The sequence below is a fragment of the Engraulis encrasicolus genome, chromosome 19 (assembly GCF_034702125.1).
Source record: "Engraulis encrasicolus isolate BLACKSEA-1 chromosome 19, IST_EnEncr_1.0, whole genome shotgun sequence".
Taxonomy (NCBI): Eukaryota; Metazoa; Chordata; class Actinopteri; order Clupeiformes; family Engraulidae; genus Engraulis; species Engraulis encrasicolus.
In genome coordinates this window covers 35,267,499-35,284,796 of record NC_085875.1, presented here as the reverse complement: position 1 = coordinate 35,284,796, position 17,298 = coordinate 35,267,499, and the positions used below count along the sequence as shown (strand labels likewise).

Genomic DNA, 17,298 nt, shown 5'->3' with positions numbered 1-17,298 from the left:
GAAAGAAGGGGAGTAAGACAGAAGGAGGGAGAGAACGAGAGTGTGTGTGTGTGAGGCGGAGAGCGAGAGAGCGAGCGAGAGATGGCAAAAGAAGGAAAGAAAGAGGGGCAGAAAGAAAGAAAGAAGGGGAGTAAGACAGAAGAAGGGAGAGAATGAGTGTGTGTGTGTGTGTGTGTGTTAGAGAGAGGGAGAGTGAGAGAGCAAGTGAATGAGTGTGCACAGCTCCACCCTTAGGGGCCGTCGCGAGTCTCATGCCGCCTCTGGCCCGGCAACTCACGCTGATTTATTACAGCAGTAGTCCCCCTCCTCCTCCTCCTCCTCCTCCTCCTCCACCTCCTCCAGTCCTGCTACACTACACCCATCCTCCCTCTGCTCTGCTCTGCTCTGCTCTCCTCCCCTCTGCTCCGCGGGCACCAGCTCCAACTCTTCAACATGCATTGTTCTCCTGCTCGGAGAGAAGAGAAACTTTGGCAGGAGTTGTGTCGCGTCTGATGGGACGGGAGCTACAGTCCCGCTGCCTGTCTCTCCGCTACGCTGGCTGGCTGGCTCGTGCTGACTGTGACTGACTTACTAAAAGTGAACTCGCTGTGTCGTTGCGTGCCGGGAGACTTCGTGTTCAGTGGTGAGTGTCCCTCAAGAGAGTTGTTTTTATCACAGCTTGATATGTTTGTCTCTGGACTGGAGGGACTTTGTGGTCTGTCCCCCCGTCCTTTAGAACTATGTTCTATTTGTTGGCAGAGTCTTTCTGGGTTGCTTAAGCAGGTTTTTGGTGGAGTTTTACCGGTGTCTTGTTTTGGGGTGATATAGTTACGCCGTATGCCGCTTGACCTCCTGCCTGTCGCGTGAGTGTGTGAGTTTCTCACACAGAGAGACTCCTGGCCCAGAAAGCTCTGGCGGTTGTCCCAGAGAGAGACACGGGGGTGTTCTTTCAAGCGCAGAGTCCCGATCTGCCCCAGTTCTCTGGAAAGACTTTGGAGTCTGACAGTGTGTGAGAGAGATGGATAGAAAGAGGGAGAGAGAGACAGAGAAAGAGATACACAGACAGACAGACAGACAGACACACAGAGAGAGAGAGAGAGGTATCTCAGGTACCATGGGAAAGTTAAACAGCTCTCCCACGCTGGATGTGTACTGTAGACTAGTGGTTCTTAACCTGGGGTGCGGGAACCCCCTGGGGGTGCGCCAGAGATTTCAGGGGGTGTGCAGATTTTTTTTTTTCGTTGAGGATGTGACCAAAATTCTGTTTGCTAACATTATAATTATGCCAAATCAAAACCAAATTAAAGCACGTTTTGGTCCTCATGTAAAGTGATTAAGGTATTGATTAATGTCTCAAGCAAGAATCACTGTAATTAGTCAATTAAATCAGCTTTTGGGCAGTCTTGGGCACGGGTAAGGGGGTGCTTTAAGATAAAAAGGTTAAGAACCCCTGCTGTAGACTGTCAGAGGAGGTAACACAGGACGAGATGCTAATCTACTTGTTCACATGCAAAGAAGTGATCATGAGTCCATTATTGTGAGACACCAGAGGTTTGCTCTATGTTTTTTTTTTCTCGTCTAGTTTTTTTGTCAAGGGCTTTCATCTGTTAAAGTCGTAATGGAGTTGTGCCTCGAGGTCATAAAGGGCTTGTTCAAGCCTAACTGGGAGGTCATGTGGAGTTTTGTTTGGGTGCGCTGATCACGGCCTTGCCTCAATGATCAGAGGCGCACGAGGAGGTGGTGTGAGGAGAAATGATGTCTTTATCAATGTGCGTGCGTGTGCGTGCGTGTGCGTGCGCGTGTGTGTGCGTGCGTGTGAGAGAGACAGAGCAATGCAATTTCAACCATCTGTAATGCTGGTTATATAGTGAAGAGGCATTGAAGTACTTTGACGGGGTCATCCCTATGTTCCCCGGGTCCTATGTTCCCCAGGTCCTATGTTCCCCTCTACCGGGGAAGATAGGACCCTTTTTTCAAAAAAAGGTTCTATGTTCCCCACTGCTTCCATGTAGACTTGTGCCGCATGGCAAAGCGCTAGTTGCTGCAACTGTGAGGTTAGGTTTAAGGATAGTTTTGGTCAGGACACAAATTTACAACTCAGAAACATTGCATTATGACAGGTTAGGTTTAGGGATGGTTTTGGGAAGGGCACAATATGAAAACTCGCTAACATACATGCGGGGGAAAATAGAACCCTTTTTTAGAAAAAGGGTCGTATGTTCCCCGTACCCTTACAAAGACAGGGCAACATGGGACCCGGGGAACATAGGTACTCTCACTTTGACCACTACTACTCCTACCATCCAGCTCTGTCTGTCTGGAAGTCAGTGTGACAACAGTTGCAGAGCTTGGCAAAATGAGAGTCCTGAAGATCCTGCCTGTTACACTGCATGGGTTTGTTTTCAAGTTGGCAAATGGAGAAGTTGGCTGAAATGTAAACAGGCACTCCACCGTGACTGTCATTCTTCTTTTATGTTTTATCCTGCTTTGTAGCAACAGGCTGACTGTATTAAAGTCTGTAATTCATGTCATCTGGACTTACAGTTGCACAAACAATCCACATCAAGATGTTGTGTATGAAATGAAATCAAATGGAGCCAGAGACGGATGGCAGAGCAAGGAAAGGAATGCGAGAGAAAGGAATAGCAGACCCAGAGAAGAGAAGAGAAGAGAAGAGAAGAGAAGAGAAGAGAAGAGAAGAGAAGTAAAAATTAGAAAGAGGAGTCTCTGATGTTGCAGGAAGGGTGTGGAGACGTGGGGTGGAGCTGGCCGCAGACTGAAAGCGAGACAGGGAGAGAAAACCAGAGAGAGTCAGAGAGAGGGGAGCAATCGAGAAAGAGAGAGAGAGAGAGAGAGAGAGAGAAGAAGAAGAAGTGTGGGAGAGAGATAGAGAGAGATAGAAGTGAGAGAGAGGGAAAGAGAGAGAGAGAGAAGAAGAAGTGTGGGAGAGAGAGAGATAGAAGTGAGAGAGAGAGAGAGAGAGAGAGAGACATGTGGGAGAGAGAGAGATAGAAGTGAGAGAGAGAGAGAGAGAGAGAGAGACATGTGGGAGAGAGAGAGCGAGAAGTGTGGGAGAGAGAGAGAGAGAGAGAAGACGAAGAAGTGTGGGAGAGAGAGACAGACGCACAGAAGTCAGAGAGAGAGAGAGAGAGAGGGGAATAGAGAGAGAGCAAGGGCGAGCAGAGGGAGAAACACATGTAGTCCATTAGAGATCCTTCATGGTAAGCGTTTTGGTAAGCCCCCGTTTCCTCCTGGGCACCAAGCCACTGTCCTGCCCGGGTCTCCCCAGCCCACCACCACATGTGCGCTCCAGGAACAGCTCAGCTCAGCTCACGGACGCCGGGGTGAAGACAGCAGTGGGATGACTCCTTTAGTTTAGTTCAGTTAAACTCTTTCCTCTGCATTTCTCCCTCTAGTCCTCCCTCCCTCCGTCTCTCTCTCTCTCCCTCTCCTCTCATCTCACTCATTCGGCTCAGCTCACGGACGGCTGGGTGAAGACAGCAGTGGGAAGACTCCTTACTCTTACTTTAATTTTGTTTAGCTCAGTTCAGTTCAGTAAGACTCTTTCCTCCACATTTCTCTCTCCAGTCCTTCCTCCCTCTCTCCCTCTCTCCCTCTCTCTCTCCCTCTCTTCTCGACTCGCTCATTCCTCGCCTGGGTGAAGACAGCAGTGGGATGACTCCTTTAGTTTAGTTTGGTTTCGTCCCGTTCAGTTCAGTTACTCTTTCCTCCACATTTCTCCCTCTAGCCCTCTCTCTCTCTCTCCCTCTCTTCTCGTCTCTCTTCTTCTCTCCCTCTCTCTCCCTTTCTTCTCGTCTCACTTCCTCTCTCTCCCTCTCTCTTTCTCTCTCTCTTTCTCTCTCTCACTCTCTCTCTCCCTCTCTCTCTCCCTCTCTCCCTCTCTCTCCCTCTCTCTCTCTCTTCTCGTCTCGCCTCGCTCATTCCTCGTGTTTGTGGCAGCCGGATCCTTTTCCAGCCGCCCACCCATACAACTGCACATGTGTATACACACACACGCACACACACCCATACAACTGCACATGTGTATACACACACACGCACACACACCCATACAACTACACGTACACACACACACACCCATACAACTACACATGTGCGCACGCACACGCACACGCACACACACACACACACCCATACAACTGCACATGTGTATACACACACACACCCATACAACTACACGTACACACACACACGTACACACACACACACCCATACAACTACACATGTGCGCACGCACACGCACACACACACAAACATGCGCGCATGCTCGCTTGCTCTCCTCCAAATGAGCCTTTGTGTGTGTGTGTGCGTGTGTGCGTGTGTGCGTGCGCGCGCGTGTCATTTCCTGTTTGAGCATGCCAGAGTGTATACCAGTGTCCACACAGTCATCTGGGTTTGTGGGGTGCGAGCTGATGGTCCACATCCAGCTCTGCTCTCCCCCTCCCTCCCTCCCTCGGCACGTTTACGGTTCCTGGTGCCAGTTCCCTTTCCTACAGGACCTAAACCAACCCCCCCTGAAGCACATTCACACCTCTACCTCTCTCACCTGGTCCCAGATCAGTTTACTTGTGGGAAAATTGTTGCTGCTGCTACACTGCTACTGCTGCTGCTGAGGACTGTCATGGTATCACAGTAGAAATCTTTACACTGTATCGAACTGGCATTTGCTGTAGATTGAATACTGTTAGATTCAGCTCTCTCTATGTTGAATAAACTCTGCAACTCTGAACTGATGAATTTCAGTGTTACTTCAAGAAAATGAATGAAGTAAATATAGCAGAGCAGCGCAATGATGCATGTACTGTATCGCTATTGCAATGCATCGTGATAGTATCGCACCGTGGCATTTATATCGTGATAGTATACACATCGAAATGTGAACCCCTTGCCAATACCCACCCCAAATATCCTCTGGGACTATATATGCTCAGAATAGTGTTGGATTGACACTGCAAAATATGCTGTTTATAGTCTTTGCTAAAAGAACCCTGATCATCTTCTCCACCCAAAATCTGTACCAGGTGTAAAAATCTTAAGGACCCCTTTCAGCTCAGATTGACATGGTTTATATATCTCCCAGCGTATGCAAAGGCATATTGGTGTGCCGTACCGTGCTGTAAAACCCCCTTTCGTATTGTTTATTCGTTGATGGCGAAAATATGTATTTGATCCCTACATCTGTTGCTGATCAGTGTCGTGTCAAGAAAAATGGCCTAAATGTTGAGTCACGCTCGCTCGACGAAGAGGGAAGTGATTTATCTCCAAATCTCTGATGAGGGATTTGAGATTTGTGGGTCATCTCACGCAGAGTGCGCACAGCCCTTTCGCTCACTTCTCCAAAGAAAGGAACGCAACTCGCTGCGCTCCCTCTCCCACCCCCCACGATCGCTCCAATGCTGCTGTGACACACATCCCAAGGAGCACCGCGATCATGTACACACTCATGCACACACACATGCGCTCCTACACACGTTTGTACCACTAATCTCGGTCAGAGGAGATGAGAATGGAGCCAAGGGATGGTTATTAGGTCATCCCTCTGGTATGATATCACTCCACATGTCACAATGTCCTTTCCCACATTTGGGTCAGACGAGCCAAAAACTGTGCGGCAACAAGGAAACGTTGATTTTCTCTGACGGCCAAGTGTGATTGACAGAAAACCTGATGCATTCGCCAGCAGTGTGGACAAAAAGAAACATCTACAGAGACAATACATTTAATGTAGATGGGAAGAAATTCACATAGATGCACAATACCTACAAATAAGCAGCAGTGAAATGAAGGAAATCAAATAGGAGGACGTACACAAAAGAGAAATGGCAGCAAAGATGCATGGTGATGTATGTTGCTGGAAGTAGTGAGCTTCTAGAGCACAGGGAAAGCTTTCCATCCTTTGTTGGAGGGCAAGAGAAAAGACTGGCCTTTGGCCTCTCTGACCCCTGCAGGGAAACATATCCTCAGAGTAATCATCTCTCCGGCAGAAAACCACCCACCCCCTTCCCCCATCACAGCCTCCTGCCCCAATCCCATCCCACACCCCCTGATCCCCTCCATATCTGCCCCTGAACCCCCACCCCCCTCCCTCCCGACGCAACGTCCCCTCTCCCCTCCCCAGTCCAATTCATCCCAGATTACCTCCATCATGTCCTGCCAACAAACGACCCACCACCACCCCTACCCCCTCCCCAAGCGGGCTGATTAGGGTGGCTCATCGTCTGGTTACCTGGGCTGGTCTTGGTCTTGTCGAGCCTTATTGATGGGCTTCACACAGGGCTGGACTGGCCATCTGGCATACCGGGCATTTCCCGGTGTGTCCTGCATCCCTGTGGGCCCCTATTTTCAGAAATGTTAATATATATATATATTCCAGATCCGGCAGGATATGAAGCAGTGGATCCGGTATCCGGCAGTTACCTAAAAATCAGGATCTGGTGCATCTCTAGTTTTTACGTAGCCTAGGCTTTTCAGTCTTTCACAACCAATCACTGCATGGAGTGAAAGCCCTTTGGAAGCAGCCATTGCAGGGAGTGTGGCAGTAAGCCAATGAGCCTAAAAAATAGTTTGAGCCAATATAATAGAAAGGGCCCACATGTGCGAGTAGGCTATGTGTTCAAACCATATCGTAGGATCCGGTAGGATTTCGTAGAATCCGGTATCCGGGCAGGATCTTAAGCAGTGGATCCGGTGTCCGGCAGGATTCTAAAAGTCAGGATCCGGTTCATCTCTAATATATATATATTTTTATAACATCTCTGAAAATAGGGGCCCACGAGGGTGCGAGGCCCACCGGTGAGTCAGTTCTACGCCGCTTATTATGAGGGGCCCCTTTAAGCCAAAAGTGCTTAGGCCCTATTTCTCCCCCAGTCCAACCCTGGCTTCATATGCTGGGTCAGGACGCCCCCGGCCCTTCCTAAAGCTCCAGCTCTCTTACAGGGGTCCTCATATCTTTAACCTTTTATATTATATTGAGCCAGGAGGTCCAGAAGCCAGAAGATTAAAAGCTTTAAACCTAAAACTATAGGCTGGCTTTAAGATTTTAAGATTTGGCGGGGATTGAATAGGGTCATGTATGGCTGTTTTTTTGTCAAAGAGGATAGCATCAGTTGTGATGGCAGACTTTGTGAACCGATTTGGCAGGCCTGTCAAGTTTGGCTATTTTTGTAGGTCAATGCACACTGATGTCACTTACAGTATCGTACTTGATCAACAAATGTAACTTCTTTTGTCTTTTCCTTTCTTCTCTTTCTTTCTTTCTTTCTTTCTTTCTTTCTTTCTTTCTTTCTTTCTTTCTTTCTTTCTTTCTTTCTTTCTTTCTTTCTTTCTGTCCTCTCTCTGTCTCTCTCTCTCTCTCTCTCTCTTTATGAAGTGCCTAAAGGAGAGAAGGTGCCTTCGCCTGTCCTCCTTTTGTTTTCCTTCTCATCTGTCCATTTCTCTCCAGAGGGTACATGAAGAGTTTATTTGCAAAACGGTGTATCTCCATTTTGTAGAAAGTTGGGAAATTGTCATTTTTGTATTGGGCATTTCATTGCATTGCATTGCGAAATGTATTTTACATAGGTTGAAAAGGTATGTTCTCAAAGTATTTGAATAGCAAGAATTAACACACAGGTGATAGGACCACTGAACAGTCATTTTCAATAATAAAATACAAAAGTCAAAAATGGTGGATACAGCATTTTGCAAATAAACTCTTTGGCCGTTTCCCAATGTCTAGTGTGCGTCCTTCGAAGTGTGTCAGCCTTCGTAATCACTCCCAGTGATTGGATACCCCGCAGAGTTCACCAAAGACTATCCAATCACTGGACGTGACTAATAAGGCTGACACACTACCATGGCTCATACACTTGACATTGGGAAATAGTCTTTATATGTACACAGCAGGAAGGCAGGAGTGCTTCAAAAAGCCTCCCCAAGGACTCTCCCTCGCTCACCTCTCTCAGACACAGGCGGCCCCCTACAGTATATCCTCTTATTGTCCCACAGAGTAATATCCCATCATGCACCACACCGCACCACACCACACACCTCTAACAGTCCCCTAACCTAGTGTTTCTCAACAGGGGCGGTACAGCCCCCCAAGGGGTGTTGGGGAGGTCTAGGGGGGTGTTGGGAAGGTTACATGTGAGAGGGGACGGGGCTTAGTTGCCATTGGGGTGCACGAGTCCATGTTATTTTTTTAATACCAAGGGGGGCGTTGGCAGACTTATGATGAAGTCAAAGGGGCGTTGGGACGCTTATCATGAGGTCCAGGAGGCGTTTATTCAAAAAAGGTTTGAGAACCACTGCCCTAACCAAAGATGACTGGTGGCAGGAGCCGCCACTGGGCCATTGTAACTCAGGTGTGACAGTTTAAAGCGCTGTGATTGGACTGCCACATACAGCTATGAGTCACGTTCCTGTAATAACCTCAGCCCTCATTCAATCTGTTTGTAACCACGTGAACAGGGCAGCCGACGGGGCTGTGTGGAGGAGGAGGGGGCCCAGAATGGAGTCACCATTATATTGTAGGTATATGAGGAGGGGTGGGGGCCGATCAGATGACTTTTCCCTGGGCCCAGCCCAGCCAAAGCAGTGTCAGCAGTGGTCTGGGTTTCTTCTGATAGCAATCCATTACACAGCGGTGAACAAGGCAGAGAGTGAGATGGGGAGGAAAGGGGAAGCTGTGTGGTGTCTGTGTTCCAGTCTGGGGTTTTATTTTGCAGCATTCGGCCACACAGTGAGACTACGTAGATCAAGCGTGCAGTTTCAGGAGGTCACGGGAGCACCGTGAGAAAAGCAACACTGTCACAGTCTCAAGGCTTTGATTGAAGTGTGACATGTGGTTGGATGTGGTGCGATGGAACAGTAGTCTGAATGCCTGAATGTCCCACTGTGCTCGTACTATACACTTACCAAGTCCCAGTGATGGTGTGACAGACACTTATATCACCGGACACTCTGACATCACAATGTCCACATTTACATTAAACTAATCCAAAAAATTGTGTGGGACAAGGAAAAGATCATTTTCTCTGACAGACATTTGCATTTGTAATGTAGGTCTTTGTTTTGCATTTGCCACCATGTGGGCCATTGTGTGTATTTATGTCAGCAACTCGACACCTTAATTTCCCCCCGGGGATCAATAAAGTTACTCTACTCTACTCTCCATGCACTGAGAGGCCGGGGCCCCAGTTACCAAGTCAGTGAGGGAGGGTGACGGTTACATGTACCAATGCCAATGATGGATAAAAAAAATCACGGAAGCCTGTTCTCTTTTTTCTCCATCACCAATACTGTATCATGAGGTTTGGTGTCTGTGATCAGCTAATTGCCCATGTTCCTGGGCCTCTACAATTTCTTTGTGCAGTCCCCGCGTGACACCACAGAGGGCTTAGTAGCTAGCTGGAGTTTCTTGAACCATGAAACTGAACAGGGCCTCCGAAACCGCTGACTTGAAGCAGATTATGATCTGTGCACAGCACGCTAGACACGAGAGCCTGCACCACCACGGAGACAATTAGCCATTTTTGAGGTAGCCGGCCCTGTAATTTGGGAATTTGCCCTGCAAATTGGTCTCGTGTAATCCAGCTTCTTCTTTGTGTAAAATGAGTATCTCTCCTCACTGGTCCCATAGGGGTAAACAATAGCATGTATTTTTTGACCACCACTCAGCTTGGGCGCAATTGACCGTGATGTTTTTCAGCATGTACAACCGCATGCATTATTCGAGTGGAGGAACAGGGGCGCAGTAGAATGTACAGTAAGGGGGCATTCTAAGGACAATTCTAAAGGCTCCGTGCAAGCACTGAACTTAGTAAATAAAAAGATAGGTGTATTGTTTTATATGGGGTGTAGTTGGGGTTAGGGTTCATTGTGGGGGCTAGTGGGCGTATGAAGCCATTCTAAGGACATTTCTAAAGGCTCAGTGCAAGCACTATTGATATTGAACTTGCCAAGAAATAAAAAAAATAAATAGGTTTATTGTTTTGGGGTTAAGGTTCGTGGCGGGGGGAGTGGGGGTGGTAGTGGGCGTGCATCACACTGACATTTTTACTCTGATGTTTGAGGAGGGCAAGATGGTGCCTCAGATGGTGCTCTCTAGTACCCTCCCTTCTCCCTGCCAGCCTTCTCACCCGCTGACATCAGCCAGCAGACTGCATGACATGTGCCTGGTTCCCCCCACCCGCCTCCTTCTGCTCTTAAGCAAGGGCTCGGAGCATGGAAGAAAGAGCCACACATAGCAGACAAAGCAGTTGTGGGCATGTGACCCTAAGGGTAGGGTAGGATTGGGTAGGGTAGGGTTGGGGTAGTGTGGTGTGGTGCAGCCTAGAGGAGGGGTGTGGGGTATAATGGGGCAGTTTCTTTGCGGATGGAGGCTGAGGCTGAATGGCCCCCCGTGTGGTGCATCACAGGGCCAGTTCTCTCCTCTCCCCTCTCCTCCCCTCCCCTCCCCTCTCCGCTCCTCTCCGCTCCTCTCCGCTCCTCTCCTCTCCTCTCCTCTCCTCTCCTCTCCCCTCCCCTGTCACCTCCTCTCCTCTCCTCTACTTTCCTTTCCTCGTCTCGTCTCGTCTCGTCTCGGTGGACTGGGCCTTGGTCTGGCCTGTGCTGCCCCGTCTCCTGCCTTCCGTCCGTTCGCTCGCTCGCTCTGACTCCGGGGCATGTCATTCCGGCACAGCACATGAATGCCCCTCTTTCATAGTAACACACTGTGTGTGTGTGTGTGTGTGTGTGTGTGTGTGTGTGTGTGTGCAAGCGTCTGTGCAAGCGTCTGTATTGCATGTCACTGTGTGCTTCTTGTGGTGGTGGCCATGAGTAATGTAGACCAAGTATTTATCAACGTGTGTGTGTACTTTGTATTAGTGTGCATCTATACAGATGAGTCTGTGCTTTACAGTGATGCGTGCGTACTTGCGTGCGTGTGATTGTGCGTGCGATGCGTGCGTGTGTGTCAGGAAGTGCATGTGTGTGGATGTCACCGAGGTTACAGCAGTTTGTCCCGCTCCAGCCCATGCAGGAATGTGCATGCGTTTGGGGGCCAGCAGCGGGTGTGAAGGAGCTCTGTTGTCTGTTGGAAAGCGTCCCCTGCCCTGACGGAGGACTAGCAGCCAGGCCAATCGGGCCTCTGGATGCCTCCAGCAAACAGTGGTGGTTGAGCTGCTCGACTATGCTGTTACTGTACATCCTTGGTCTCCAAACAAAGGCCCGCGGGCCAAATCCAGCCCGGGCCTGGCAAATACTTGGCCCGCCATGAAGTCAGAATAAATGAAAAGAATAAATGTGTGTGATTTTTGATCACTAAAACTTCAGCGGGTCATATATCTCCAAAGCATTCACAGAGTTTGATCTTATGCGAACAGTCTCATAACAGACATTGACGAGAAGGGAAAGCGGAAAGGCGAAAACCTGTTCTCTGTCCAGAGATCTAACTTGTTTCTCATGGGGTTGGGGTGTTGGTTTGGCCTGCAGCCTCACTTGCTCCACATGATTTGGCTCCTGGAGAAGAATAATTGGAGACCACCGCTGTACATGGTGCCTTGGCACATCTGCCTTTCACACACTGCTTTCCATGCTTTCTGAAATCCGCTGATCTTCTGGTCATGCCTGTTGAAGTTGAGGGTTGGCAGTGTCATTAGTTGAACAGAGTGTGTGGCTCAATCAGTAGTGTGTTCTGCTCAGTATCATTGTGCAGTGTTCTTCTGACTCGTGTCTACCTCTGACCTGCCTGACTCAGTCTTCATCCAAGAGCAGTCCTGTGTGTGTGTGTGTGTGTGTGTGCGCGTGTGTGCGTGTGTGCGTGCGTGCGTGCGTGCGTGCGTGCGTGCGTGCGTGTGTGCGTGCGTGCGTGCGTGCGTGCGTGCGTGCGTGCGTGCGTGCGTGCGTGCGTGCGTGCGTGAGCGCGCGAACGAGAGGGGGGGGGGTGAGACATTGCGTATGCATGGCTACGTGTGTATGCTCACAATTAGCCCTCAGTGTGTTTGTTTACATGTGTGCTGTTGACGTGTGGCGTCACCCCCAAGGACAATGCCGCTGTGTCTGCAATCTCTGTCCCCTACTGTATCACTGCTGACACCAACCACCCAGTAACCCGAGTGGCCTGATTGATAATAATAGAGCCAGTTTGTGCAGGTCCATGGAAGTCAAGACATCACTTAACTGGGCCTTTAAGTTTAATATCACAAGGTAGTTGTTTTCTTTTTTTGCAGTAATTCGCAGTGTCAACAAGTATGGCGTGTCATCTACAGAAAAACACCTATCATTCAAAGACCTAAATTCAAAGCTTCAGGGCTAAATTTTCCTGCAGGTGTCGCCTGGACTGGGAGAATTGTCACTGTGTCTTGGTTGGACCGGATGATGTCAACTACCGGTAGTAAATGAGTCACGAGAACATGTCTAACAAGTGCTGCCCTGTAAACTCAGAAAATAGGGTAACCCAACCAGATGTGGCACAAATTGATTTTGGCCATGCCAAAATATTTCATGTGGGTTTGTATAGTATGTGGACAGTGTTTCATGGACAATTGCTCTTTTACGGATGAAATAAAGTAATTCAGCAAAACACAAGGGAATTTAGAACAAATTTGACATTCTGTTTTTCTGTTCTGTGCTGTGAGGTGGCCGTTCCACCTGCTGCGCCTTGGACGAATGAATTCCTATTAATTTGCTTGCGAATCCTTTGCGCAAAACACCACTCAAATCGGTGTGTGGGAGAATGAACAGGTTGAGCTGATCAAAAGTGGATAGCTATGATGACGTGTAGACTACAATATGCAGGAACGTAGTTTATTTAGTGAGTTTTGCACTTTTCGGAAAAGCAATAATAAGTCAATTGCAAGAACCGTCACCCTTGCGCGAGCGCAATGGTGACGCTCACCAAGTTGTGAATGGATGATATTTCAGAGCTACAGCTGAAACCGTTTGAAGCATTTTTTAAGAATTCTGTCTGTAAGTAAGCTTGGACAAGACATCTAGCGTCATGTGAATCTGTTGTAGGTAGGCCTATGTTTCTCAAGACACGTGGTAGACATTCAACAAAGTCGAGTAAAAGAGAGGAGACTGTTGTGCTGTACGCGTGTAGTGCGTCTTCCTAACTCTTAGTTTGGGCTATTTTAGTTCTTCATAAACTGGTCTAGTTTTAAAGAATCCTGGAAGCTGCACTTGTATTCCTGCCACGCTCTCTGTGTTATTATGGTGCCTTATGGGTTGGCAGTCCAAAGAGTCAGCAAGAAACAGTCTGGAACGGGATGAGGATGGAGCGGGTCCCAAATGCGTGAGATTGCACTGTTGCGCCGATGTTTTCACTTCAGTTTTTTTCTTCTCGCTTTCGCCAGTTTTTGTCGTTGGGCTGCCGCGTTTTTACACACTTGGAATAGAGCTATAGGCTATTGGCGATTCATAATCGTCACGGTGACTGGGATGAAGTTTAGGGGATGACTTTCACCGATGTCACCTAAGTAAACCTCATTTTGGCGACCGTGGTGGTCATGGAGGAGGATGGAACTGCGGCGAAGACATGCCCAGCGTTTTATTGTTCAGACAGCTTTTGTAATGTGTGGACAGATGTTATGAATTTGCTGGTAGGTGGGGAATAACTTTGCCCTGTATTTACATGAAGTGAAGTCTGACTGTGCACGGTTTGTTTGCGTTATGATAACTGGCAGGTGGACTTGCGTCCTTTCAGTCCAACCCTTTCCCGTAGCCCTTAATTTATGCAAATCCATGTAGCTTGCACTAAACGATGCTTGGGATGCTATTTGTAGGCCTACAGGTATGTGCCAGAGATATGCCTATTGTATCTCTGTGCTCGGTAAGTTAGTTGAAAAAACTGTTTGGGAGCACAAGAAAAGAAAACTTATTTATGGTAACTCGTGGTATTTCAGTATAGGTCCTAGTCGGGAGGAAGGGGTTCACAAACACTGGAAATAGTGAAATATTCACGGAAACAACCTTGAGGCAAGCTGCTGAGTTTTTGTGGTAGAAATAACAATCCCCTTGGTCAGCATCACTTATGTAGCAATATTATCATTATCATGTCATAACCAATGCTTTGGAATTCTTTCCACTCCACGGCTCTGGGGACTTTATCAACCACATGCCTTTCCACAGACACAGAGTTTCTCTAAAAACCACATTTACCCCCTTTTCCTCCATTTTTGAGTCTGCTGGAAGATGTTGACGGACTAGTGTCAATCCAACAACTTTATATTAGGGCCTACAGTAGATGCAAAAACGAAACACCATGTCCTTGAGGAGCTTTCACACCTTGACATTCTTCTGTCGGGTGATAACATGTTATTGACATTTCCACAACAGGCAGCTTTTGAGACTCATAGGACTCAAGGACTGTTGGATGTATTTTCCTTTAGCTTTATCTGAAAATTCCACCATTGTATTTCCTTTTACTAAAACATGGGGTGGTGTGGAAGACATGGGGTCTCGTCATCTCTTCACTAAATGGTTTTCAATCAATTAACCATTCATTCACAAACGTCTTTGTTAGACATTCTCCAGATTTATAGAGAAAGTGTCTCATTCCATCCATGGGTCTTAGAGGTCATCCGAGTGATCTTGTGATGTCCCAAAGTCACGGAATGCCTCTCTTGACATAAAGGTCACGGGGGGCACATAAGCACAATGCAAGGAAGTGGGTCTCCACGACAACACACACACTGGTGGATGTGCGCTACTCATCAAGTTGCTGAGGGAGATTCATGGCTGAGGGGGCTCAGAAGAGGCTCGAGAGGGGCCAACTGCGTCACAGCCTGCCTAAAGTGCAACTCAATTGTGTGACTCTGTGTGTGTGTGTGTGTGTGTGTGTGTGTGTGTGTGTGTGTGTGTGTGTGTGTGTGTGTGTGTGTGTGTGTGTGTGTGTGTGTGTGTGTGTGTGTGTGTGTGTGTGTGTGTGTGTGTGTGTGTGTGTGTAAGAGTGACTGTACGTGTGCATGTGAGGGCATGCATCTTGCATTTGTTGTGTTTCAAGGGTTGTTAAAAATGCGAGCTTGTTAAAGTACTACTGAATTGCGCAGCCACCCTGTTGTTAATGGAAATGATTGGTATGTCCAAGCACTACTAGCAGTTTAGAAAAAAAGGTTAGTGCCATGTCCTGTGGTATGGAACTATTTGTTTTATACTGTGTGTATCTCCAAGGATGGGAATCGACTTGTTTATGCGATGGGATGGAGGTTTTAGTGGAGCGAGTGTCCTTGGAAGAAATATTTAGATGTCGCTTTGGGCAGGATTTCCACCTAACAAAAGAGGATAAATACACTTTTGCCCAGAAGAGAAATGAGCACATCTTCCTCAAATATGCAGCCATCATATTTCCTGTTGTATCCCATAATCATCTGTATATCTGGTGTGTGCATGCGAACCGAGTGAGTGAGTGAGTGAGTGAGTGAGTGAGTGAGTGAGTGAGTGAGTGAGTGAGTGAGTGAGTGAGTGAGTGAGTGAGTGAGTGAGTGAGTGAGTGAGTGAGTGAGTGAGTGAGTGAGAGAGAGAGAATGCACATTTGTGTGTGCGTACCTGTGTGCGATTGACTGTATCAAGGTGAGTGTGTGTGTGCATGTGTTTCTGCATATCGTGAGACAGTTCTGATAAGCATGTGTGTGTTTTGTCTCCTGTGTGTGTGTGTGTGTTCCAGGATGGCTCCCTGGGCAACATAGAGGAGCTGGCGCAGGAGTACTCTGAATACTACAGCACCTCCTACAGCGACGTGTGCAACAGGATGGAGGAGCTACGCAAGCGCAAGGTGGCGCAGGACACTGAAACGGTACGCACAGAGTTATAGTGTATTTGTGTGTGTATAAATTTGTGTGCATGCTGTGTATGTGGGTGGTTGACGTTTAAGGGCGTAACGCAAAAAACGTAACGTTTTTCAAATTCCTGAAAAAAATGATGGATAAAAATTGGAAAAAATAGAAAAAAATAAAGCACTTAGTGGTCTGTGGAATTTCACCTTATTTTTTGCCATTTTTGGGAAAATGTGTCCTGCATCAACACATTGCATAGGCATGTCACACCGCAGGAAAAATGGAGTCACACCACAGGGAATTCACTGCATTATGGCCATTTTAATCCTTTTGTATACATGACTGACATCTGAGCTCATGCTAACTTGATAATGATATTGTGTTTAATCTTAATATGTGTTTTCATTTATAAAAAACTTTTTTTCCTCCTATAAGAGCAGTCACACCACAGGACACCATAAAATGAACCTAAGCATTGTGTGACAGAAAGATTGCAATATGAAGACATATTAAGAGGTTAAGAGTCACCTTAAACTTCCACAGCACTCTCAAATAACTGAGGCACTGACTGGTTAGGAGCCAGTCTTTAAGACCCTTGTAGTTGGACTTGCAGCTGCCCATTCACAAACATTGACATACATGTCACCCCACAGGACGCAATTTGTGTTACGAAATTGAACTTGTAGTTAATACTATTTTTTTCACACTCTCATATCTTAATATAAAGTTAATATTTATGCAATCATGCCAAATGCTTCATACATTATTCAAAATGTTGTTGGTTAATTTATATATATATATTATATTCCAGGTTTCATTAATGTTACAGTCACACCGCAGGATATTTGGCATATAAACCTTTACATAAATCTTAACAAAAATGTTCCTTCTCATCTAAGACTAATATGAAACATAATGTACCACATCTTCTTTCATTGACATTTGTTTTTTAAAGGAAAAATAACAGTTTTGTAGGTTTTTAACCAATGTTACGAAAAAACAAGGTGTCACGTCTCCCACCCACGTACATTTGTTTGTCTGTGTCTGTGTGAATGCATTTTGTCTGTATTGATATTTCTTTGGTGAATTTGTGTAATGGTTGTGTGTGTATTTCTGTGTTTATCGAAATATAGGTGGGTCAATGACTTTAGTCGTAGCACACGTCGGGGTGGTGCAACATTTGCTAATGCAACTATTGTATAGATTAAATGATAAATTTTTGGGTTTTAGTGGGTTATCTAAGAAGCATATTCATTGCAATCATTAATTTATGGGCATTAGAGAGATGTCGTTGTACCACCTGTCTGAGCCCCCCAAAAAACCCTCATTGACCCAGGCACACGTGTAGGCATTTGTTTCTCTGTGTGTGTGTTTTGTATTAGCTATCGTGTGCTCGAGCCGTAGCCCATGTGTATCCTGCTCTCTACATCTGTGTGCCCTGTGAGGGCCTGGTTTATTTCACAGCGTATAAAAACATCAAGAGACGACGCATTCCTGTCTGTCCCGGACGGTGTATTTAATGCATGCCGACTCGTCTGTCTTGATTGTATGTTAATGCAGAACATTT

The 17,298-nt window shown here is 47.0% G+C and overlaps 1 protein-coding gene across 1 annotated transcript in view; it reads left to right on the top strand.

Moving 5' to 3' along the window:
• The first annotated feature begins 467 nt into the window (after window positions 1–467).
• Window positions 468–17,298, top strand: part of sash1b (SAM and SH3 domain containing 1b) — a 52,434-nt gene continuing 35,603 nt past the window's right edge. The window contains exons 1-2 of the mRNA XM_063184238.1: window positions 468–622; window positions 15,623–15,751. Of these exons, the coding sequence (XP_063040308.1) occupies window positions 15,707–15,751 (45 nt within the window). The 5' untranslated portion in view covers window positions 468–622; window positions 15,623–15,706. The remainder of the gene's footprint in view (window positions 623–15,622; window positions 15,752–17,298) is intronic.